At 49.0% G+C, this 24,717-nt stretch overlaps 2 protein-coding genes across 2 annotated transcripts; one reads left to right on the top strand and one right to left on the bottom strand.

The window, feature by feature from the left end:
* Nucleotides 1–2,836, top strand: S100A9 (S100 calcium binding protein A9). Its single transcript, XM_068538213.1, has 3 exons — nucleotides 1–86; nucleotides 470–630; nucleotides 2,491–2,836. The coding sequence occupies exons 2-3, from the start codon at nucleotides 493–495 to the stop codon at nucleotides 2,767–2,769; spliced, it is 417 nt and encodes a 138-aa protein (XP_068394314.1). The 5' UTR covers nucleotides 1–86; nucleotides 470–492; the 3' UTR covers nucleotides 2,770–2,836.
* A 12,636-nt stretch (nucleotides 2,837–15,472) lies between these two features.
* On the bottom strand, nucleotides 15,473–16,941 carry S100A12 (S100 calcium binding protein A12). The gene is made up of 3 exons (XM_068538214.1): nucleotides 16,911–16,941; nucleotides 16,188–16,345; nucleotides 15,473–15,717 (listed from the first exon to the last, which is right to left on the bottom strand). Exons 2-3 carry the CDS (start codon nucleotides 16,323–16,325, stop codon nucleotides 15,577–15,579), a joined length of 279 nt encoding a protein of 92 aa, XP_068394315.1. The 5' UTR covers nucleotides 16,326–16,345; nucleotides 16,911–16,941; the 3' UTR covers nucleotides 15,473–15,576.
* Between the last annotated feature and the right edge of the window lie 7,776 nt (nucleotides 16,942–24,717).

Genomic DNA, 24,717 nt, shown 5'->3' on the forward strand with positions numbered 1-24,717 from the left:
AGAAGGCTGAGTGTCTCAGCCAGAGGCCTATAAATACTGGGCCCACATCTTTCTGTCAAACCCCTCTGTGTGACTCCTGGGCTTAGGTAAGTGAGCTGCCAGCTTCCCCGGGACCGGAGCCTGCCTGATGACTCTTTACTCCCCTCACCCATCTTCATTTCAAACCTCCTCCTGGAAGCCCTCCTTGATTGACTGCTCACTTTAAAGCCTCCTTCCCGTTTTCTTAGGTCATGTTCTGCTGCAGCCTCCTGTCCTCAAAGACTCTCCTTTTTGGCACTCCCTAGATAGTCTGTAAACCATTCCTACCATGTGTGGGACAGGGTCATCTCCCAGTTCAGTTGCAGCCCCTGCTTTCTTTTTATTCTGTTTCCCCCTTCATTCCTGCATGCGGCCAGTAGGAGGTATCAAGGAAGCTTGATGGTCTTTTCTTCTAAGCACCAGAACTCTTGCTTCTCTTTTGCTCAAACAGAGTGCAGGAAGATAACGGACACAATGTCGCAGCTGGAAAGCAGCATAGAAACCATCATCAATATCTTCCACCAGTACTCTGTACGGCTGCAGCACCCGGACACACTGAACCACAAAGAATTCAAACAGCTGGTGGAAAAAGAGCTGCCAAACTTTCTCAAGGTAGGGCTGGACTCCTGGCAGACCTGACCCGGACAGTCTGGGCTAAGGATGGAGAATAGGGGTGCAATCTGCAATGGTCTAGGAAAAAGTTCTTGGTCCTTCAACCTAGCCTCCAGAGGCAGTGGGCTCCGCGTTTGCAACAGGATTTGGACCCTGTCACTAGAGGTGGTCCATGTTAGGTGGCGCCAAGAGACTGAGCATGTGCAGTGTGCCAGGTCCCATCCTGGGCAGGGCGTGTAGTGGCCCACAGGGACCCACTGTCCTGACGGGAGAGACACGCAACAAACGTGTTGACCAATCAAGAACACAGATACATCCACAGCCAATAAGTACCTGAAAGAAAATCAGAGAGAGCACTGTGGGTTATGTGGGCTGGGTGCAGGGAGAGGTGACTAGTTAAATGGACATGAAGGGCCCCTCTAAGGAGGTGACCTTTGAGCTGAGACCTGAATTTTGGTGGGGGGAAGCAAGTGAGGACTACCCTTGGCAGGAAGCCAATGAGATTGTAAGCCTCAGATGGACTTGGAGTGGAAGACCCCAGAGGGCTTTTCTAATCCAAAGGCTCTCTGGTAGGAAACAAATGAACAGCATGTGGGAAAGGACCCAGCCCAGCACCAGTGTGTACAAAGCACTCAGTAACATGTTAGTTTATTTCCCTGATCTGAAAATGATTAGGCAGCTCTAAGAAAAGGAGGATTCGTTCCACAGGATCTTTTTGTTTGCTTTACAAATTTGGTGACTTTGGGGACACAGAGGACTGGACTAAGAAGGGTGGGACATCTAGGTCCCAGTCTCAGTTCCATTCCTGGAGCAGGATGTTCCGGGATAGGTGGCCAGCCCTGCCTGGAGCCCCTCCCCACCTTGGAAAGGTGGAGAATCACAGCAGTCGGAGGTACTGGGGTTGCTGACAGCTCCCCAAAGGTGCAGACCTCAGCAAGCAGGACGCTCGGTCAGGGTAGACAAGAGAGGATACAGTCAAGAGGTTGTGTGGGCAATGTTTTCCTTTGTGAGACCCCTATCCCACCCCATCCACCACGCCCCACATCCAGAGCAGATAGGCCAGGATGGGAAGCTGGGCCCCCGCCTACGGGCTGCTCAGGAGCGAGGGCTCTGCCAGGGTGATGGCAAAGGTGCAGAAAAGCAGATCACGTTGAAGCGTTGCAGAGTGGGAAGGGCATGGGAGATGAGCTGGGCACCTGCAGGTTCCCAGGAGGACACTCAGCGGGGGTGCCCCAGCCAGTGGGAGGCGGGGCTGGAACCCAGTGGGGCCTGGATCCTTCACCTCCCCTCATGCCCCCCTTGCACACTTATCACACCACACTGCTCTCTGTCCCCATCTCGTTTCCCTCAGGTGCTTCCCCGCCATGCAGGCTGAAATGAGTGTCACTAAGTAGTAACCTGGAGAGGGAGGGGGGAGGCGAGAAGAGGAGGGCGTGACATGGATAGGAGTGGAGGGAACGGGACAAGACAGGGCTCTGAATCAGACTGGAATGTGCGTGTCCACCCTTCTGCTCCCAAGCCTTGTCAATCTGCACAAGCTAATTACCGTTTGTATGACTGTTTCCTCAAGTCTTCCTCAAGGAAGATTCCAAGTCTCCCTATCATTGTTATAAGGACCAAATGAGGAGACATCTCTGTACTTATGAACTGTGTGACCTCGGGCAAGTCACTCGACCTCAGTTCCTCTCCTGTAAAATGGAGAGGATTGTGGTGGCCAGGAATCAGAAAGTGTCCAGCAGATGCTCAAACTGAGGCCCAGGAGCCTGGTGTCACTCTGCCTTTGCCATCAGGTCACTTGCTGTGCTCCCCGTCCTTAGCCCTGACCACACCCAGCCCTGACTGCCCTGTCTCTCCCACCAGCACAAGGATGACAAAGCCATAAACAAGATCATGGAGGACCTGGACACAGATGTAGACAAGCAGATGGACTTCGAGGAGTTCCTTATGCTGGTGGCCAGGCTGACGGAAGCCTCCCACGAGGAGATGCACAACACGGCGCCCGATCATCCAGGCCACAGTCACGGGCCAGGCTTCAAAAAGGGTGGTTCAGGCCCATGCCCCAGCAAGGTTACCCAAAGCCCCTGCCATGGAGACCACAGCCACAGCCACAGCCATGGCAATCACGGCCACAGCCACTAATCAGGTCAGGCCACCGGCCCCTGTCCACCTAGGGCCATGGGGCTGCCTTAGCTGCAGGGCAGGGAGATGGGGGTGAAATAAAGTCTTCCTCCGAGCCAGTGTTCTGTGTGCTTCTTTCCCCACCCCCTATCCCAACCTGACCTTCCTGGAGGTCTGGGGGTTTGATAGCCCTGTGACTTAACTGGCCCTCAATGTCTGCATTCAGTAAGAACAAAACAAGAAGCAGCAAAAATGTGGGTCTCTTCTGGGCCCTTTGGGTTCACCTCCCTGACCATCTCCTCACCTCTGACTCTAGGCCCCCCTGCTTAGGTCCCCGTCACCCTGCCCCAGCTCAGGACCTCCCTGTCCAGACGGTCAAAGTGGTCCTTGTCACCATAAAAAGCAAAAAGGGGAGTTTCCCGTCCCCTCAACCTTCCAGCCACCCCCCAATCCTGCCCCTACCTCCTCTTCACCCAGTGCTCTCCACACGGCCATCTCTCTCCTACCAGAACCTTAGTCCTCTAGACAGAACGTGTCTGTGGAGGAACACTGGAGTCAAGGACAGATGGGGTGTGTTACCCACAAATGGAGTTCTGAATCCACAGGGGCATTGGGTGTCTCTCAGCAGACCTAGGATCCTCCATGGATATGGGGGCAGGTGAGCACACAGATGGGAAGCAGGGGTCTGGCCCCAGGTGGACAGGAGTGTGAGAAGGGCACCTGCCTGCCCTTTGGAAGAAACAAGATCCACCCCTGGCTCTGCAGCTACAGAGCCTAACCACTGAGGTGCGGAGGTTGGACACTGGGTCCAGAGAGCCTCTCAGGCCTGAGGATTCTGATCCTAAGCCTCGAGGGCAAGCTGACCTCCCTGAGATGGCCGGGGTTCCTCCAGGCCCCAGTGGGTAGATGAGACCTCAGGCCAGCAGAAGCCCTGGCTCCTCTGCAAACTCAAGGCCAGCCTGGCTCCCAGCTTCACCCGCAGCTGCTGCCACGGCTCCTCACCTCAGCAGCCTCCAGACCACTCACTTCAGAGACATCCAAGGGACTCCTGGCCTTAGAGCAACGCCATAAAGTCCCCCTACTGGGTCATTACCGGGCTGGGGTGGGCCTTCCAAACTCCACAGCCCAAATCAGGGTCGTCTGCTCTGCCCTGTGCTTTCAGCAGAGAGAAAACTCTGATAGGATTAGGATTGGGGGTGCTGGGAAAAGATGAACAGCACCCATCCCCCAGGTTACAAGTGAAGAAAGCGAGGCATAGAGTCGAGAAGGGACCAGTTCAAGGTCACACAGTGGTGACTGGTGAAGATATTGCAGAGAGCCTTGCATCCATCTTCTCTGTAGCCTAGATCTCACAGCTCCTTCCCCAGCGCTGAGCATGAAGCCAGGAGCGGCAGTCAGATCCCAGCTGCCCCCATGCCACTTGGCCGTAGCCTGGCCCCTGGCCTGCCTGCTGTGGACCGTGAAGGCCCTGCTCTAAGAGCCTTTGCTGTGGCGACAGGGATTTCCGGGCTCCCACTTGAGGGTATGAGGGTGCTTCCAGGAACCACTCCAGGCTGTGAGCTTGGGGAGAAGGGTTCAGAAGCCCCCAGCCCCTGGGGGATCCCATAGGTGGGGAGACTCATCTCCTGACAGCCCTGTTAACCCACCCTCACGTCCCTGCTGTGCAGCTTGGTGCAGGAGAAAGAGAGCTGGCCTGGCAGTTGGGAGGCCTGGGTTCTACCAGGGGCCTGGCCAGGACTAGATACCTCAGATAAGGTAGGCTCCCCCCAACCCCTCTGCCCACCAGTGCTTATCACAATGTGCCGTAAATATGTCTATGACTCTGCTTCCTCCCTAGACTGTGAACTCCACGAGGTCAAGTCCATGGCATCTGTCTTATTCTCTGCTTTATTCCGAGCACCTAGAGAGGTGGCTGATACACAGTAAGTTCTCAACAAATACTGACTGTTTAGATGTTCTAAAATTCCCCACATGCTCCACGCTCCCTTCTTGGGGGGAGATGTAGAGCAAGGAGGGAGAGGAGGTGGGATTAAAACCAGCAAAATGTCCCCACAACCAGTCGCCAAAGCTTCAATAAAATGCCTCAATCACTGGAAAAACAAAAACAAAAACAAAACCAGAAGGCTCTAACTATGGAAAACAGTATGGAGGTTCCTTAAAAAACTGAAAATAGAACTACCATATGACCCAGCAATCCCACTACTGGGCATCTACCTTGAGAAAACCATAATTCAAAAAGAGACATGTACCACAATGTTCATTGCAGCTCTATTTACAATAGCCAGGTCATGGAAGCAACCTAAATATCCATCTACAGATGAATGGATAAAGAAGATGTGGCACATATATACAATGGAATATACTCAGCCATAAAAAGAAATGAAATTGAGTTATTTGTAGTGAGGTGGATAGACCTAGAGTCTGTCATACACAGTGCAGTAAGTCAGAAAGAGAAAAATAAATACTGTATGCTAACACATATATATGGAACCTAAAAAAAAAAAAAAATGGTACTGATGAACCTAGTGGCAGGGCAGGAATAAAGAGGTAGACATAGAGAGTGGACTTGATGACATGGGGTGGGATGGCGAAGCTGGGGTGAAGTGAGAGTATCATCGACGTATATACACTACCGAATGTAAAATAGTTGGCTGGTGGGAAGCAGCAGCATAGCACAGGGATGTCAGCTCGGTGCTTTGCATTGACCTAGAGGGGTCGCATAGGGAGGATGGGAGGGAGGCTCAAGAGGGAGGGGATATGGGGACATGTGTATGCATATGGCTGATTCACTTTATTGTGCAACAGAAACTAACATGGTATTGTGAAGCAATTATACTCCAATAAAAATGTATTTTAAAAAATCCAGAAGGTTCTGGATATCATCATGGCATCTCAAACTGGAAGGTAAGGGCAGCAAGGGGATGGGACTCTGGAACCCCCTCCCCAGTTTTATTCAGTCTTACCAGTTCTGCCTTCATCTGCTGCACACTAGAAGCTTCCATTTGAATAAAGGGATTTGTCTTGAAAAAAGTTTGAACATTGTTTGTTTAACCCAACCTGCCTCACCCTCATGCTCGAGTGATTCTCCCCAGTATCCCTGCCAAGCGGTTGGCACAGTTCTGCCTGAACTCCTCCAGGAAAGGGAGCATCCTCCTTTGGTGCTGACACTTAGAAAGTCCTTCATTACACGGAGCCAAAATCTGTCTCCTCGCGCCTGCCAAGCATTAACCCTGGTTTCCTCCCACACCACTGGGGATGCAGAATAAATCTAACCTCCACGCATGCAGCTACCCATCCACTTCTTCAAAATCACATCCAGGCTTTCTCCAGCCTCTATACAGTTGTACCAGGAATGCTCTCCCCACCCTGAAATCTCTAGTGAGTCCCTTAGGGCCCATGAAGGCCTAGAATCTATGTCACCACCTCCAGGAAGATTCCCCTGACCACCCACCTTCCTCAAGCCCTTGGTGGCTTCCTCCTCCAGGCCCGTAGAACTCTCTGGTACGTCTACCTTTGCACTTGCAATAGGGAACTGTAACCCCTTATCTGCAAGTCTGGCAGTGGCCCTGGAGGCAGGGACAATAGCTGATTTGTCCCATGTCCCCAGGTACCAACATGGAAAAAGCTCTCAGTGAGCATTACAAATGGGCAAGGGAAGGTAGGGTGGTCCTAGGACCCTGTGGAGCTGGAGGGTGAAGTTGGAGCTTGCATGAGGAGAGGGTAACGTGGGGACTGCTTTGGGCATGAAGGGTGTGCCCTTGGTCTGGCGATCTGGAGGCCAGGAGATGGTGGAGCAGCTGGGCATCAGGACGGCAGGGGACAGAGCTTCACTGATCCCAAGGGTTCCCCCTTTTGCCTATCTCTCTGCCAGCTTGGTCTGAGAGGAAGAGGCTTTTCTGGGCCCCGCGGGAAGGTCTACAGCGAATCACTTTCACAGCCCTGTAGGATTTTCCTAAAAGAGCTGATCGAGGTGACTTAGCCCTTCCATCCCAGTAGTCCCCTCCACCCCCAAAAAGACTGGTTCTACTGAGTAGAGAAGAGCTGGATTCTTCCCTCAGGTAAAGAATAAGAGTGTCAGGGTGAAGGTTAAGATTCCCACTCCAAGTGAAAATTGCTGACTACCTCTATGATTAATGAGTCCTTTCAAGAAACAAAAGCTTTCCAGACAGTATCAAACTCTTCGAGGAAAACATAGGCAGAACACTCTATGACATAAATCACAGCAAGATCCTTTTTGACCCAGCTCCTAGAGAAATGGAAATAAAAACAAAAATAAACAAATGGGACCTAATGAAACTTAAAAGCTTTTGCACAGCAAAGGAAACCATAAACAAGACCAAAAGACAACCCTCAGAATGGGAGAAAATATTTGCAAATGAAGCAACTGACAAAGGATTAATCTCCAAAATTTATAAGCAGCTCGTGCAGCTCAATAACAAAAAAACAAACAACCCAATTCAAAAATGGGCAGAAGACCTAAATAGACATTTCTCCAAAGAAGATATACAGATTGCCAACAAACACATGAAAGGATGCTCAACATCATTAATCATTAGAGAAATGCAGATCAGAACTTCAATGAGGTATCACCTCACACCAGTCAGAATGGCCATCATCAAAAAATCTACAAACAATAAATGCTGGAGACGGTGTGGAGAAAAGGGAACACTCTTGCACTGTTGGTGGGAATGTAAATTGATACAGCCACCATGGAGAACAGTATTAAGGTTCCTTAAAAAACTGAAAATAGAACTACCATATGACCCAGCAATCCCACTACAGGACATATACCCTGAGAAAACCATAAATCAAAAAGAGTCATGTACCAAAGTGTTCATTGCAGCTCTATTTACAATAGCCAGGACATGGAAGCAACCAAAGTGTCCATCATCGGATGAATGGATAAAGAAGATGTGGCACATATATACAATGGAATATTACTCAGCCATAAAAAGAAACGAAATGGAGGTATTTGTAGTGAGGTGGATGGAGTTAGAGTCTGTCATACAGAGTGAAGTAAGTCAGAAAGAGAAAAACAAATACAGTATGCTAACACATATATACGGAATCTAAGGAAAAAAAAAAAAGTCATGAAGAACCTAGTGGCAAGACAGGAATAAAGGCACAGATCTACTAGAGAATGGACTTGAGGATATGGGAAGGGGGAAGGGTAAGGTGGGACAAAGTGAGAGAGTGGCATGGACATATATACACTACCAAATGTAAAATAGATAGCTAGTGGGGAGCAACCACATAGCACAGGGAGATCAGCTCTGTGCTTTGTGACCACCTAGAGGGGTGGGATAGGGAGGGTGGGAGGGAGGGAGATGCAAGAGGGAAGAGATATGGGAACATATGTATATGGATAACTGATTCACTTTGTTATAAAGCAGAAACGAACACACCATTGTAAAGCAATTATACTCCAATAAAGATGTTAAAAAATAAATAAATTAAATTAAATTAAATTTAAAAAAAAAAGAAACAAAAGCTTTGGGGTTTCCCCAGCATAACAGTGATTAAAGAACAGAGAAAGCCTGTTGTCAGATGCCTGTCCCTCAGTTCCTATAAGAGGGAGTTGCCCTCCTTGGCAGTGGAAACTGAACTTCTGCGTACATTTCTGGGCATGTTGAGGAAGTACAGTGGCAGCTGCCTGACGCTGCCCAGAGGCTTAACAATGCTCAGAACATGTTCTGGAGCCTGGGTGGTGTGAAATGCTTCCAGAACTGGGCACAGAGATGAATACTTATAGCATCCACTCATCTGTCTTCTCATTCACTCAGCAGACATTAACTGCAGACTTGCTGTATGTTGGGCTCTGTATAATGCTCTGAGGGGCCCCCATGATAAATATGGCTTCATTCTGTCATTAAGGAACTCCCAGGACTGCAGGGCAGACAGCACAGCTCCTCAAATGATTCCGATATAAAAACTCAAAGGCCAGAAAGGGATAAAGTTCTGTGGGGTTAGAGAGAGGAGGGCTGTCCTTCAGCTGGGCAGTCTCCCTGGAGGGGTGAGTTAAGTCTGGTGGCCACAGCCATCCCAGGATAAACGTGCAGATGCTTCAGAAGGAGAAGAGCACGTGTGCAAAGGCCTGGACGTGGTCAGATGTGGGGTTTGAGCAACAATGAGGAGCCCTGGGGGTGGAAGAGGGGGAGGTGGGAGATGCAGAGGAGATGGGGACAGACAGTAGGCCACGGAGCTACAATTTCAGCCGAAGAACGGAGGGCAGAAGCAGTGGAGGTTTGGGGAGGGAAATGATATTATCATACTGGTATTTTAGAAAAGTCTGTCTGTGGTGTGTGGGATGATTTGGGGTGGGAATGAGACAGTTTAGGAGGCTGCTGCGATAGTCCAGGGGAGGCTAGGAGAGCCCGAGGTGGTGCTTCTCAGGGAAGATGATGCCTTCAGCGAGGGTCTCAAACTACCCAGGCCCCAAGTCAGCAAGGCAGGCGTGTCCCACAACCCCTAGAGGAAGAAGAGAATTGTGTGCTCTTTCCTAAGACCTTGCCGGAAAGCAATGCCTCAGCTTTCACCAGCCGGCTGAGGCAATCTTACACAAGCCTGACACAAGCCCTTCTGTGAAGTAAACTCCAGAATCCAACCTCAACACCTTGCCCCCTCCCAGCGATTGCTGAAAACATGTTTTAGAAAGTCCTGTGTCATAGATTTTGACACTCTAATTACCAAAGTGACAACAGAACTGAAACAATTTGTTGCTCAAATCCTGTTGCCTCTTGGGACTCAGGCCTGAAACAATTCCTCTACCCCAAGACCCAGGTCATACTCCTGGCCAAACTGGACCCCCAACCCCTGTCCTCAGAGGTCCCCACCGCACACACGAGACAGAGAAAGTGGACACCAGAGGACGGCTGGCCTCCTGTGAGCGTCCCAGGGTTTCCCTTTTCTCTGTGAACTCTCCCACTTTTGCCTATGTACCCAGAATTGTCACATGTATGGTGAGATTGTACAGTGAGAGGGGGACTGTTGCCAAGACCTGAGGCAAGGGGTGAAGAGCAGGGTGATCCCCGGACGGGTGCATCAAGGTGGCAGGATTCCGGCTTGGGGCACGGGGCAACCCAGCTCACTTCCATCCATCCCCCTCCTCTCTTCTCCCTCTACCTCTTGGTTTGTCCCTCTCTTTCTCTATCTTCCCTTCCTACATTCTCTCCCTGAGTCTCTCCCTCACTTGCTGCTTTCTGCCCTCCCCTTCTCAGGGCTGAGGTACAGTCCCACGGTGCTTGGGTGCTGCCAGGGAGGGGAATGCCTTTGAGATGTAACTCAGGGTCACATCTCACCAGGATGATGCCTCCAAAACAGAAGATGCTCAGCTTCCAAGATGCACATTAACAATGGAAGGAGAAAATCACAAAGGGAAACAGTTGAAGGGCTTGAGAGTATTGAGCCTGGAAAAGAGAAGCGGGGGCGTGTCCTCTCCACAGCAAGGTCTCCAAAGCCCTCTGTGATGGGGCATATTTGCTGCCAGTTCCCCCCACCCTCCATCACAAGCATCTCACTTTTTAGCTGTTGGTCCCTTCAGTTAGCAAACAGTAACTCAATTCTACTAAACCAACATTCATCAGTTATTCATTCATTAAGGGACCCCTGTAGGCAGGACACTGTCACAAGTCCATAAAACACAGCAGGTCCCTGTTCGGCTGGAGCTTACGCTTAGGGAGACTCAGGCAAGAAACAAACGGAGGAAGAAAGAATAGATCATTCCAGGTGGGTATGAGCTCCACTGCAAGAGGAAGACGTGCTAGAACAACTACTAGCTGGGCTGGGGAGCCAGACAGGGCTTCCTCGGGGAGGTGACAATGGAAATGAGACCTGGGTGACAAAAAGCACTGGAGAAAGTCTGGAAGGTCTTCGTCAGGTAGTGACACATGAATTATGTTTGGACATCACGCTGGCTGCTGTGTGGATGAGGGGTTGGGGACCAGGTTGGAGGCTGTTGCAGGGATTTATTGAGCCCAGTCTTTGTGTCAAACACTCTGCTCGGTCCCCTGCCCTCAAGGAGCCTTCAACCTAATGGGGGCAACAGACACCCAAATAGCTATTTTCAATATTACCTTGCGGCCAAAAGAAAAGCAATGGTGATAAGCACCAGATGCCCTGGGAGCACAGAGAAGGTGCTTTTCTTCTGTCTTCTTGGGCAAGTGCAGGCCTGCCTGCAGTGGGGTGGGGGGGGCGGGGCGTGGAGGATTAAGGAAACATTCCTCAGACTAATGCTGAAAGGGCGAGGGTTCTGCTTGCCTGGGGCTGGGTTAGGTAATGAGAGAAATCTGAGAAGCATAGGAAGTCAGGGCCTTGCCCTTCACAGCCTGCTTTGCTTCCTTTTAACTTTGAAGACTTTTATATTGACCAAGTTAAATGAAGAGTCCTAGCCATTCTTGCACCGGGGTGGGGGGGGGGGGCCAGTCCCTGTAGCCATCCCATTGAATCCAGGCCCTTCTCCTGACTTCCATAGCCCCAATATGCAAGTTGGCTTGACTCGCAATGTGCAACAGCCTACCGGCCTGCGACATCCTCCTGAAGGGCATGGGTGCACACAGAGCACCTGAGAGAGTGCGCTTGGTGTCCCTTATCACATACTAACTCTCTTGCCCAGAGGGCTCTGTCAGACTCATCATCCCCAAAGCAGCCTGTCGGTGGGACAGGAGGGTAAGCCCTAGAGTCCCCAAGTTGAAAGCCACTCTGGATGAGAGGTGGAAATATGGGAGGGGGCGTGAGCAGGAGAGCTCCCTGGAGGATGTGCCATTTGGATTGGGCCTTGGTGGGTAAGCAGGAGTTCCAGAGCCAAAGAAGGGCCCGGTAGCCTGGTAACTACAACAGAGTATCAGACACTTTTTAAATGTTTGTGAATGAAGGGAAAAGAGGGCACTTCAGACAAAGAGAACAGTAGGACAGCAGGTGCAAAATCCAAGAAGTCTGACAGTCCATGGGGAAACTGGAGAACGTTCTGGAATGGCTGGAGACTAGGGCTCATGGCGGTGGACAGGAGGTCAATGGCGAGATGCTGGAGAGGACATGTCCAGTCTCTGTGGTCCTGTGGTTCTAACTGTCCTCGTGTCTGTTTGCTTGTTTTGTGATACCTGCCATCGTCCGGGCACCAGGCTCTGCATTTTGACGAAGGGACCAGAGATCACCTGGTCCAAACATCGCACTTTAAAGATGAGAGACCAGCTCAGAGAAGCAAGGTCATTTGCTCAAACTCACAGAGCCAAGAAGCAGTTGAGCCGGGAGGCTAACCTAGTACATTTTATTCCAGGTTGAAGGCTCTTTTCATCAGCCTTGGGTGCCTCTCCAACTGATGGATTTTGACCACGTTTGGGGACCCTTAACATTTTTCTAAATATGATTGAAGTTCAATTTGTGGTTCAGTTGGCTATTTTGAAACAAAATCATGGCTGTGATTGTTTTCACAATAACAAATGTGCTCGCTTTTGTTCTTATTGGTTGGTTGGTTGGGTGGGTGGGTGGGTGGTTGGCTGGCTGGCTGGCTGGCTGGCTGGTTGGTTGGTTAGTTGACTGGCTGGATGGATGGATGGTTGGCTGGCTAGATGGCTGGATGGCTGGATGGCTGGTTGGTTGGTTGGTTGGCTGGCTGGCTGGTTGGTTGGTTGGTTGGTTGCTGGTTTTTACCAGATGCTAACACTACCATATACATCAGAGTGGCCACAGATACACATGAATGCATTAAGCAAGGGCACAGCTTGTTGCTCTGGCCTTTCGTTTAAAGGCCTTTAGAGAAAGACAGCACCTAACTGCCCTTAGTTACTTGTCTAATACTGGTCAACTTTATCCAAGTTACCCCTAAAATGTAACCTAAATCTGTGCTTTGGTTTAAAATAACCTTTACCTGTTGTGGCTGCAGCAGAGAGAAGATAGCTGACCAGCTGTAACTAAAACCTCCTATATAAATTAGTATTTTACTATTAATGCTAATACCTAGTGAGTGCTTACTCATCATCAGACGTTGTGCTAAGTGTTTTACACGTATTGCTAGGTTATCTAGTCCTCACCTCAACTCTGGGAAAGGTGCTGCTGTTATTCCCATTTTAGTGATGGGGAAACTGAGGCTTAGAGATTTTAAGTAACTTGTTCAAGGTCTCACAATTAGTAAGTGGTAAAACTAGGATCTGAATCCAGAAATATAACTTTAATCTTCATACTTGGGCCACTACCCTTTCAGTGCCCAAATATAACTTCATTCTCATCCTTCTAGATCCTACTCAAAGTTCTCCATCCCATCCAAGTATCTCAGAACATTAAAATTGGATGACACCTGAGTGTTCACCTAGTCTAAACTCTTCAAATGAATTTACCGAATTCCTTTGAATTCTTCAAAAATGAGGACAGAGATCCAGAGAGGCAAAGTGTTTTTCCCAAGGTCACTCAGCGAGTGAGGGCTTTCCCTGAATGGTCCCCCTTTCTCATTCAGTGATGGAAGCCTTCCAGCCTCGGGCCATTCCAAGACCGCCTTCTCTGGGTCCTGAATTCCTTCATCTTTGGCTAATCCCACTCCACCCTCATCTTCAGCCTCTCCCCCTGCCCCATCCCCAGGAGAGGGTCTCCACAGGCTCCTGCTTCCTCGTATACTTTCCACACTTCCCTCCTGCCTCAGCTTTGCCTCAGATCCACATCTCATGACATAGTAGTTTCCTCTGCTGGGTGGTCCAGCAGACCTCCAGCCCTGGGGCCTGTCACTTTCTGGCCTCAGTCCTGAATCCCAGCTTCCTCTGCATCATCTCCACCCAGCTTTGCACCAAATAAACCAAAATACAAACCCACCTCTGCCCCAATATAAAGCTTCTCTTCTCACTTTTCCTCATATCAGTCATATCTGGGCTCCAGCAAGTTACCTCACCTTTTAAAAATGTCGTCATACACTCTGCCCTCCTGGCCTGTCCCTCCTGCTGAGGAGGGGGCAGGGGAGCAGCCGCTGGTGCATCTGCCAGAGCCCAAGGTTGTGCCCTGGCTGCTGTGACTGTGGTGTCCTAGCCTGCTCAGGCTGCGAGAAGGAATGCCATAGGCTGGATGCCTTAAACAACGGACATTTATTCTCCCAGTTCTAGAGGGTGGACATCTGGGATCAGGCTGCCAACGATGGTTAGGGGCCTGGGGAGGTCTCTCTTCCTGGCTTGTAGACTTGCTGTGTGCTCATGGAGAGAGAGAGAAATCTCTCTCTATTCTTCTTCTTATAAGGGCACTAATCCCATCATGAGGGTCCCACCCTCATGACCTAATCTAATTACCTCCCAAAGGCCCCATCTCCAAATACCATCACACTGGGGGTTAAGGCTTCAAGAAGTGAATTTGGGAGGGCACACAAACATTCAGCCCATAACATACGGGTATTCTGACATCTTGACAAAATGGACCTCTTGACCTCTGGACTAAAGGGACACCCCATCTATCCCAGACCTGACTCAGCACCAGACAGTGGTTGGTGGGCAGGGAGGTCCCCAGTGACTTCTGCCCATTCAGACTGAATGCACTTTTCACCAGGGAACAGTGACCCAACACTTGCCCCTTAGGGAGATTATTCCTGTCCTCAGAGATCATGTTCCCTCCTGTTTCCCTCTGGACCATTTATAGGGAATCAAATCAATAGCCTATTGATTTCCATACATTCATCCTTGTAAGAATATTTCTGAAACACCTACTGCATGCCAGGCACAGTGCTTTTGCTAGAGACCCAGTGCCTACTCTCACACACCCCCATCCATGGAGGAGACAGACATAGAACAAATAAGCACATTAGTGGATACAGAATCACAGCAGGAGAGAAGAGCACAGAAGGAGAGCAGCTTAGTCCTAGGGGAGCATTTCACAAAGAACCTGGACTAGACCAGCATGGGGAGGGAGTCTGGCCCAAGAAGTCTTCCCTCCCCTTATCCTGTGCTGGACAGAGCTCATGCTCTCCCCCTCCTCCTGTCTCTCTTCTTCCCACACCCTTGCAAAGTTCAGCCCCAAGTTTCATGGCCCATACAGGAAACATAAGTGAAATCAATCATCTCACTCCCTTGCTCAAAACCCCCTGTGGCTCCTTAGCACACTTGGCACAAAGTCCAAGGTCCTCCCCACGGGCTGTAAGCCCCTGCTCCCTGCTCCCTGTTTCCTGCAGGCTCTGGTCTCCCACCAGCCCCACCTCAGATCTGCACCCGCCACTGTGCTGTTCTTTGAGCAGGTCAGACACATGCCCATCTTAGGGCCTCAGCCTCTTTCTGCAGGAACTCTTGACCCACAGACATCCGCAAGCTGCTCTCCTTCCTTTCTTTTAGATTTCTGCTCAAACACATCCCTCAATTATCATATTTAAACCAGTATCCCTGTCCTTCCCTCTGCCCCTTATTTCCTTGCTTTAGCTTTCTTCATATCACTTATCATTACCTACCAGTGTATTGTATGGTATATTTTTATGCTAATGCCTAGTGGTTTGTCTGTTGGTTCATTTTCTATCCCCTCCCCAATAGAACGCAAGCCCCAAGAGGACAGGGACTTCACGTCTTTGGTCTCTGGCTATTATAGATGCTCAGTAAATATTTGTTAAATAAATGAATAAATGAACAAATAGGGGACATTTAATAAATTATTGGTGAACAAATGAACAGAGCAGGGGTTCTCAGAGGTCTAAATGGGGACTGTCGGAACAGCAGGGGTGAGGAAGGATCAAGTTTTGTGAAAGAAAAAAGTACACAGACACTGTTAAGAACGGTTCAAGGGTACTTTTATTAACTCTCGCTTCCTTCAGGCAAGGCAGACTTCGGTGAGGAGAAGGGAAAGTCTTCTTGGGGACATTGCTGGAAGAGCCCATCAGAGCGTCTACTCTTGGTGGATAGCCTCATGGGCAGTCTTCAGCACCCTGGACACCAAGACTATGAATTCCTCAAAGGTGACCTGTCCGTCTTTATCAGCATCCAGCTCTTGGAATACTTTGTCAATGGAAGGTTGGTCTTTGGTGTTCTTGGAGAAGGGAAAGCAGGGACAGTGAGCTCCCCTTTTTCCAGGCCTCGAATCCCTCAGAACTCAGCTTAGGGAGGCCTGGGAACACTAACTCATTAGCCAAAACTATGTGGGAGAATCCAATGTGAGAAAACAGAAGACAGAGAGAAGCAGCTGTCTTGGGCCATCCTAGAATCAAGTCTTAACCTGGAAGAGGCTGTGTAGCTCAGCAATCCAATCCCACCCTGCCCTGCCTCTCTCCACTTTACAGAGGCAAGAAGGAGCAGAGCCTAAGGTGATGGTGGGAGTTATTCAGAGGGGAGGCAGAGCCCCTGTCCCACAGCTGGTTGGGGGGCGGGGGGAGACATCCTTGAAAGCTCAAACTGGGACGAACCCACCCCAGTCCTTGTCCCACCATCATCCTTCAGGCCTTGCCACTGCCCTCAGTGCAAGCAGCTGGGCAACATTGCCAAGAGAGGGGCATCACGTACCTTGAGGGCATTTGGAAGTTCCTTTGTGATCAGCTGCATCAGCTCACGCTTGCTGAGGGTGTCATAATGCCCCACCCGAACGGAGTATTGGTGGAAGATGTTGATGATTCCCTCCAGGTGGTCTTCCAGCTTCGTCATCTCCCTAACTTCACATTCACCTTCAAAGAGACAAAGAAGGTCTTGTCAAGGGGCAGTTCCTCCCCCACCCCACAGCACTTTCACTCTCTCCTCTCTTTCCGTATCAAAGGTTTAGACAAGGGATGACTACCCCTGGGTCTGCTCTGCGTTCTCTCTGCTCTGTGTTTGATCCACGGTGAATGTTCTCATGTGCGGATAGGATGGGGGGAGAAGGACATAGAATACCGTCTAAAGTCTAAAAGAATCAGCCTTAACTGTCACGGTGTTCCATGTCCCCCCGTCTCCGGGGGCTATAGTTCAGAGGGTGTTAATCACTCAAGCTCATCTGGGAAGGGTGTTGTGGTTGGCCAGGCTGTTCCCTTTCCCCCAAGTGTTGGTAATTTAGGGCCCTTACAGATGCCAGCCACCCCACCCACCTCAGCCATCCCCAAGTCCTGAGACTGAGTCTTCCTAGCAGAGCAAGAGCTGGCATCCTTGGGCCCAAAATACAGTCAGCCCAGAGCGGGTCCAGCAGGCAGGGGGTTGTGGCTTCCAACAGCCTGCCAAGTGGGCCCCTGAAGGCCCAGCCAAGGAAAGAACACTTACCCCTCAATGCACAGAAGTGTGGAGGCAGCAGTACTGGTGAGGAGCCCTGAGCCAGGGAGGTGTTTATAAGGCATGTGTCACCTTTGACCTCGAGTGAAGAAACTTCTCTGATTCACCATGGGGCACGTTTCTCTGTTGCTCAAGAGAAGCTTCAAACATGTGGCTCTGACTGCAAAACGGGCAGCTCAGATTGCAAGAGAACAAGTTTCACTGCAGGCATGGCTCCTACCCAGAAAGGGAAGGGCTGGGGAGAGGCATTTGCTGAGTGTCTATGCAACAAAAGTGATGGTGATAATAAAGACAGTCAAAGTAGACATGTAATCTGGGAACAGAAAAAGGACATTGGTTTAAAACTAAAGAAATCTGAATATAAAGTATGGAACTTAGTTGATAATAACGTGTCAAGAGCAGTTGATTAATTGTAACAAACGTACCACACTATATAAGATGTTAATAATAGGGGAGACTGTGTGCAGGAATATTGGAACTCTCTATATTATTTTCCCAATTTTTCCATAAATCTAAAAATGTTCTGAACTAAAGTCTAAGTGTTTGTTTGTTTGTTTGTTGGCCGCGCAGTGCAGCTTCCAGGATCTTAGTTTCCCGACCAGGGATTGAACCCAGTCCACAACAGTGAAAGCACCTAGTCCTAACCACTGGACCACCAGGGAATTCCCTAAGTGTTTTTAAAAGTGACCATGTATTGGTCACTCACATCATGCCAGACACTGCCTTACACAAACCCTCACTTAATTCTCCAAACAGCCCTCACTCCAACAGTGTTAATGGTTTCCCCATTTTGCAGATGAAGAAAATGAGTTTGGAGAGGTTAAGGAACTTTTCTAAGTGCCAAATCCAAAATTGTCTGCTTTCAAAACCTTTGCCATTTTGTAATTTTTCCCTAAAATGAGAATAGTTTTTTGTTATCAAAAATAATACATGCTTGGGGCTTCCCTGGTGGCGCAGTGGTTAAGAATCCACCTGCCAATGCAGGGGACACGAGTTCGAGCCCTGGTCCGGGAAGATCCCACATGCCGTGGAGCAACGAAGCCCGAGCGCCACAACTACTGAGCCTGCACTCTAGAGCCCACGAGCCACAACTGCTGAGCCCATGTGCCACAACTACTGAAGCCCGTGTGCCTAGGGTCCGTGATCCACAACAAGAGAAGCCACCGCAATGAGAAGCCCACGCACCGCAACGAAGAGTAGCCCCCACTCACCGCAACTAGAGAAAGCCCGCGAGCAGCAATGAAGACCCAACACAGCCATAAATAAAATAAATAAATAAATAAATTTATTTTAATAATAATAATACATGCTCATACTTTTTGTAAAAAACCTAATTTTTGGTAAATGCCACAATCTTATATCAGACCCTGACCTTTTTCTTCCAGTTTGTTTCCTAATGCCATCAATTCTTGATTAGCCTTTTTTTTTTTTTAATGAAAGCTTCTTTATTTATTTATTTATTTATTTTTGGCTGTGTTGGGTCTTCATCTTTGTGCGAGGGCTTTCTCTAGTTGCGGCGAGCAGAGGCTACTCTTTATCGCGGTGCGAGGGCCTCTCACTGTCGCGGCCTCTCTTGTTGCGGAGCACAAGCTCCAGACGCGCAGGCTCAGTAGTTGTGGCTCACGGGCCCAGTTGCTCCGCGGCACTTGGGATCCTCCCAGACCAGGGCTCGAACCCGTGTCCCCTGCATTGGCAGGCAGACTCTCAACCACTGCGCCACCAGGGAAGCCCTTGATTAGCCTTTTTAAAAATTCTTTCTTCCACGCTCTCCCACACCCTCCAACTCACTGTGTGAGACTCAGGGACAGAGCAGCACAAATTCCGTGGCTGCCCTCCCAGAGTTTGGAATCTAATGGGTTCAGACACCTTCCTGAATCGTAGGAAGAGTTCACTGCACGTGATGGGGGTGGGGGGTTGCTGGGCGCTAGTCAGGCCGAGACTAGCGACCTGGATTCCACACTGGCAGGGGTACTTGGGAGAACCAGGGCTGCCTGGCAAGCCACAGTGGGAAGGGTGCCAGGGACCAACCTGTGCCCTTGGGCAAGCGTTTGACCTCTAGGAGCCTGTTTCTTCATTTGTGTGGTCACCTCACCGGACTCCTTTAGTTCCCAGAGTTGTTATGAGGCTCAGCTGACAGAATATGTGAGAAAAGGCTTGAAAACAGTAAAGTGTCATCTTTAAGTTGGTTTTTCTTTTGCCCTTACCCACCCAGCACGGACGTGGATCATTTAGCCCAGCCAGCATGAAAATGAGCCCAGAGACAGCCCTCCGGGGCCCAGCCACTGGATACTGGGGGTCTCCTAGCAGAACAAAGAGACCTGCCTCTTCTGTGTCTTGAGGAGTGTCCACTGGTGGAGGGGCCTACACTCCAGCTTTCCCTCTGAGCACCAGCCCCTACACCTGTGCCCGTCCAGCAAGGCCTTCCAGAAGTCAAGGGAGTTCACACAGAAGGCTCCTGACACAGGGAATAATATCACTTGCCTTACCTTCCTCCTTTCTCCCACCTGACCCCACTGAAAAGGTAGGATTGGCCCCAAGGGGCAAGGCCAAGCCCAAGTGATGTTCCCTCCTGCTGCTGGCCTTGGTGCTCCCAAGGGTATTCCAGAAACTGGTGGCCTCCAGGCTATTCCTTGGGCTGGTCTTACCTCCCCATCAATAGGAACTCCACGAGGCCAAGACTGTGTAGGAAGCTGATGCTCATGGCAGCCAAGAAGGATGAAGAGTATGGGAAACTCTTTTGTTGATAGTTTGATATAGATGATACTGTAATGGTAGATGCATGTCATTTTACATTTGTCAAAACCCATAGAATGTACAATGCAAAGAGTAAACAGTAACATGAACTATGGACTTTGGTTAACAGTAATGCATTAATGTTGGCTCATCGATTGTAGCAAACATACCACACCAATACAAGATGTCAATAACAGGGGAGCTGGGGGAGTGAGGGCTAAGGGGGTATTTGAGAACTCGCTGGACTTTCTGCTCAATTTTTCTGTAAACCTAAAACTGCCCCTGAAAAATAAAGTTTATTAATTAAGAAAAATACTACTGCCTCTGAAGTCATTATGCACAAAATGTAATAGCATACTACACAACAGGAAACAAACTTTTCAAGTAAATTTTGAGCCAAATTGATAGAGATTTACTTTCACAACTTCCTCTATAAAGTTGGTCAAAATACCTTGACAATGGTGGGGAACCTAGCACATCAGAAAAAAATTTTAACTAGCAAAAACGTGAATTCATTCTAATTCTTATAACCTCAACAAGAAATAAACACATGCTCTAAAGTAGAAGATAGACAGAGCTTCAAGAGTAATAAACCAAATGTGATCATGTAAACACCTCGAAAAAGTATATCAAGATAACTAAATTTTCATAATGCAAAAAACAATGAATTAAACTGATAAATCTGAGTAAAGAGTATATGGGAATTGCTTGTACTGTACTTGCAATTTTTCTATAAGTTTGTACTTATCAAACTAAATTACATCAAATTGAAATGATACCAAAATTTTAAAGTACTCATGGCAACCGAATGACTCTGCTAGTCACATCAAGAAGTGGGGAGGGGCACACGTAGAGCATAAAATGGGGCAGGGTGACCAGAAGGGGCAGAATGGCAGCCCACCGAGCTGGGTTTACCCTCCAAGTTAGCCCAGAGCCTGGCTCTGGGTAGAGACAATAAATATGAGTGCCCTACCCTTACAGAGGCACCTTCTCTGAAAAATGCTTCTCCAGGAGGGAAATAAACTCCCAGGTAAGCAAAGAGAGGGGAAAAAGAGGGTGACATTGCTTTAAAGGATGGGAGGCACTGGGCCTAAAGGGATTCCATCCCCAGAGATGTGAAAAGAGCCTCAGATCCACTCTAACCTCTGAGCAATGATGAGGAGAAGAGGAGCGTGGGTTTCTTCACCTGGCAAACACTTCCTGGCCCTTCATATCTGCTAGTCACTGCTGGCCAGGCACTGGGGAAAGCAGCCATGAACAAGACAGACATGATACTGACCTCGCTGAGCTTACAGTCTGGGGAGGACACAGACGGGAAGGGCTCTCTGGTAAGGCAGGGACAGAGCTAAAAAGGCCAGGAAAGGAGAGGCATTGTTTCTTCTTGTTTGAACAAAATTAATCATCAGCTTTATCCTCAGTTTTGGCAAGCAGAATGTCAAATATCTTTTACGTCTAAGGGGGGAGGAAGACCTCTCCCTCAGTTATTCTGGGGTGCAAAGCTAGTCACTGGACCAGTTTTCAAAAAGTATCCCAGGGTTTTCAGGAAGTGAGACAGCAATCCCTCTATGCCTTCCCCCACTTTCCCGTCACAGCCTCCAAATTTGGCAGTTAGAAAAAGCTGTCAAGTTGGACTAGGATGACCATGATCAAAGTGCCATGGTAGGAAGAGGTTATCAAGGCCTCTGAAATAAAATCTTTTGAAGTCTAGCCTGGTGACCTCCATTCAGTACCACAGACTCCCCTGCATGCTTTGTGTTAACCCAGTTACCATAGCAACATATACAGAAAGGAGCAGGGTCCAGGCCCCATATGGGGCACCACTGAGGCCTGGATGAGGACCTGGACCACCCCTGCATTGGTGGCCAGCAGTTTGCCCCTGAAACTGCACAGTCCAGGCTTCAATGACCACACCTTACAAGCACAAGAAGCAACTGCTTTTGGGGGACAAGTGAGTGAGACCCTAGCTCCCTGCCCCTTTGGCTTGTGGAGGCAGAACAGATCCCAGCAATGGATTAAGAAAGACCCTGGGGTTTTTGAGCAATTCAGGGATGGGGAGGTCGCAAGAGGAGAAACTGGACAGGTAGGAGCATGAGCAAATGGCAGGAAAATAAGATGCTTGTAATGGTGTGTTTATCCGGAACTGAACAAATCATGTCACAATTCAATTTGCAATTTCATCCAGATTACTCAGCATCATGGACTAATTTGCCCTTCAGAATTAGACAACTGGCAGGGGCAGGGGGAGGGGTGTGATGAATTGGGAGATTGGGATTTACATATATACATTAATATGTATAAAATGGATAACTAATAGGAACCTGCTGTATATAAAAATAAATAAAATAAAATTCAAAAAAATAAAGAATTAGACAACTGATGTTGAGACAAGGCCGTGATTATGTTAGGAAATCGGGTGTGGCAGAGACTGTCCAAGGTCACTGTTTCCTTTCTTTTTACTTTTTCAGGTGAAATTAACTGTTCTTTTAACAGCTTTATTGAGGCATAATTGATGTACAAAAACTGCACATATTTAATGCGTAAAACTTAATGAGTTTGGACATATGCAAACACCCATGATACCGTCACCACAATCGAGGTCATAAGCACATCCATCACCTCCAAAATTTTCCTTGAGTACCTTTAGTTTTGTTTTTGATTTCTGTGGTAAGAACACTTAGAGTGAGATTACCCGCTTAACAAACATTCGCGTGCACGATACCGCATCATTAACCGCAGTCACTGTGTTGTATAGCAGGTCTGTAGGTCTTTTTCATCTTGCAGGACTGTAAACTTATGTCACTGAACAATAATAGTCATGCTGCCTTTGAGGATGCCACTTGAAGGGGTGAGACTGATTAAATAACTCCGAAAGAATGCTTCTTTTTGTTTGTTTTCTTTCCCTCCCTTACTACTGCATTCCATATCGTTTTCAGACATACAAAAGACTACACATAGCATATGTCCATTATAAGACAAAATAAAACAACAAACATCTGCAAATCTACAGGAGGCCTTAGTCCCCTGGACAGAAACCAGGTGATTGGCAAAATATTCCAGAAAGCAGAGAAGAAAGAAACTAAAGAATTTTTTGTTTGCTAGAAAATGTAATTCTCTGAGAGCCCCCAGACAAGCCAGCAGACTGGTCAGGTGTGCTTCAAGAATGATTTGTTACTAGCCAAGACATGGAAGCAACCTAAATGTCCATGGACAGATGAATGGAAAAAGAAGATGTGGTATGTATATACAATGGAATACTACTCAGTCATAAAAAAGAATGAAATAATGCCATTTGCAGCAACATGGATGAAACTAGAGATTTTCATACCAAGTGAAGTAAGTCAGAAAGAGAAAGACAAATGTCACATGATATCACTTATATGTGGAATCGAAACTATGACACAGGGGGCAGAGTCAAGATGGCAGACTAGGAGGACGTGGAATTTGGGTCTCTGCACAACTAGGACACTTACCAGGCACCGGTGTGGAACCATGGACACCTAAGGGGATGGGAGGAACCCCCAGTGACCGGGTAGGATGTGGGGCAAGGGGGGAGTGAGGGGGGGAGGAAAAGTGGAGGTGGGATGGGACTGATGCCCCTGAGGGGCGGCTGGGGAAGGGGAAGACATCCCACATCCAAAGGGGGAAATTGGGGGACCATTGGGAGGGCAGAGGATCAAAAGGGAGTGTGGCCCGGTTTCCCCTGCCCACTTGGGCCCCCGGGAGTCTGCTGAGATCCCAGGCCTGATGCTCTGTCCACCAAGGCCCCCTCCAGCCTCATGGGTCCTGAGGGAGAGGGAGGGAAGGGGGAGCAAAAGTAAAGGCCAGACCTACAGGACTGGCACCCCTGAGGGGTGGCTGGGGGAGGGGAGGAGTGTTCCTAAACCCAGCGGGACCCACCCATGGTTAGGGGTCCAGTGGGAACAGGGGAGACCCTGGTGTAGACCTGGGGAGGGGGGACACAGAGGAACGGAAGGGAATGGGGCCAGTGCTTTCCCTGTCCACTTAGGCACCTGGGGAGCCCATTGGGCTCCCAGGTCTAATCCTCTGCCCTCGGAGCCTCCCTGCTGCCATGCAGAGCCCAAGCCCTGCCCCTACACCCCCACCAGGGCCCTACCTCTACACTCGGAGACCCCCTCTGAGACCCCCTCCAACCACACTGGGCCTAAACCCCATCCACATGCCCTCACCCAGGCCCTTACCTCCAAACTCCGGAACTCCACAATCCAGAGGCCCTCCTTTCCACGTGCTGCCTCTCCCGTTCCCCGCAGGTCCTAAGCAGAGGCTCCGCCCGCCCGATGCTTGAAAATCACCTGCCTAGGCCCCGCCCCCAGGGCCTTTTCTGGCTAAGTGGTCCTGAGCCTAGGCCCCGCCCCATGCTCAAATATCACCCCCCCACCCACCCAGGTCCCACCCATCCTAAACCCCGCCCCTGCCTAAGTTCCACCCCTGCCTAAACTCTGCCCGCATAGCCAAGGCTTTTTTTTTTTCCGTTTTTCCTCTTTTAGATTGGGACTCTGTTTTACCTTGTTGATTCATTGTTGTTAATTCACTTATATTTTTATTTTTCCTAATAAATCTTTTATTTTTCTAATTTTATTTTATTCCTTATACTTTGTTATTGTTCTGCTCCTTTTGGCTTGTTCCCTCCCCTTTTTTTTCTTTTTTCTGTTGTGGTTTTATTTTTACCTTGTTGCAGTTGTTTCGATTATATTTTTATTTTTCCTAATATATATTTTACCTATTTTTATTTTGTTTTTTATTCTTTGTTATTGTATTACTCCTTTTTTTTTTTTTTGCCATGCCACAGGGCTTGCAGGATCTTGGTTCCCAGGCCAGAGGTTGGGCCCAAGCTCCTGTGGTGGGAGCTCTGAGTCCAAACCACTGGACTAACAGAGAACCTCAGACCCCAGGGAATATTAATCAAAGTGAGGCCTCCCAGAGGTCCTCATCTCAGCACCAAGACCCGGCTCTATCCAACTGCTTACAAACTCCAGTGCTGGATGCCTCAGGCCAAACAATGATTAAGACAGAAATACAACCCCACCCATTAAAAAAAAAATGAAAC

Source organism: Eschrichtius robustus, chromosome 3 (assembly GCF_028021215.1).
Source record: "Eschrichtius robustus isolate mEscRob2 chromosome 3, mEscRob2.pri, whole genome shotgun sequence".
NCBI lineage: Eukaryota > Metazoa > Chordata > Mammalia > Artiodactyla > Eschrichtiidae > Eschrichtius > Eschrichtius robustus.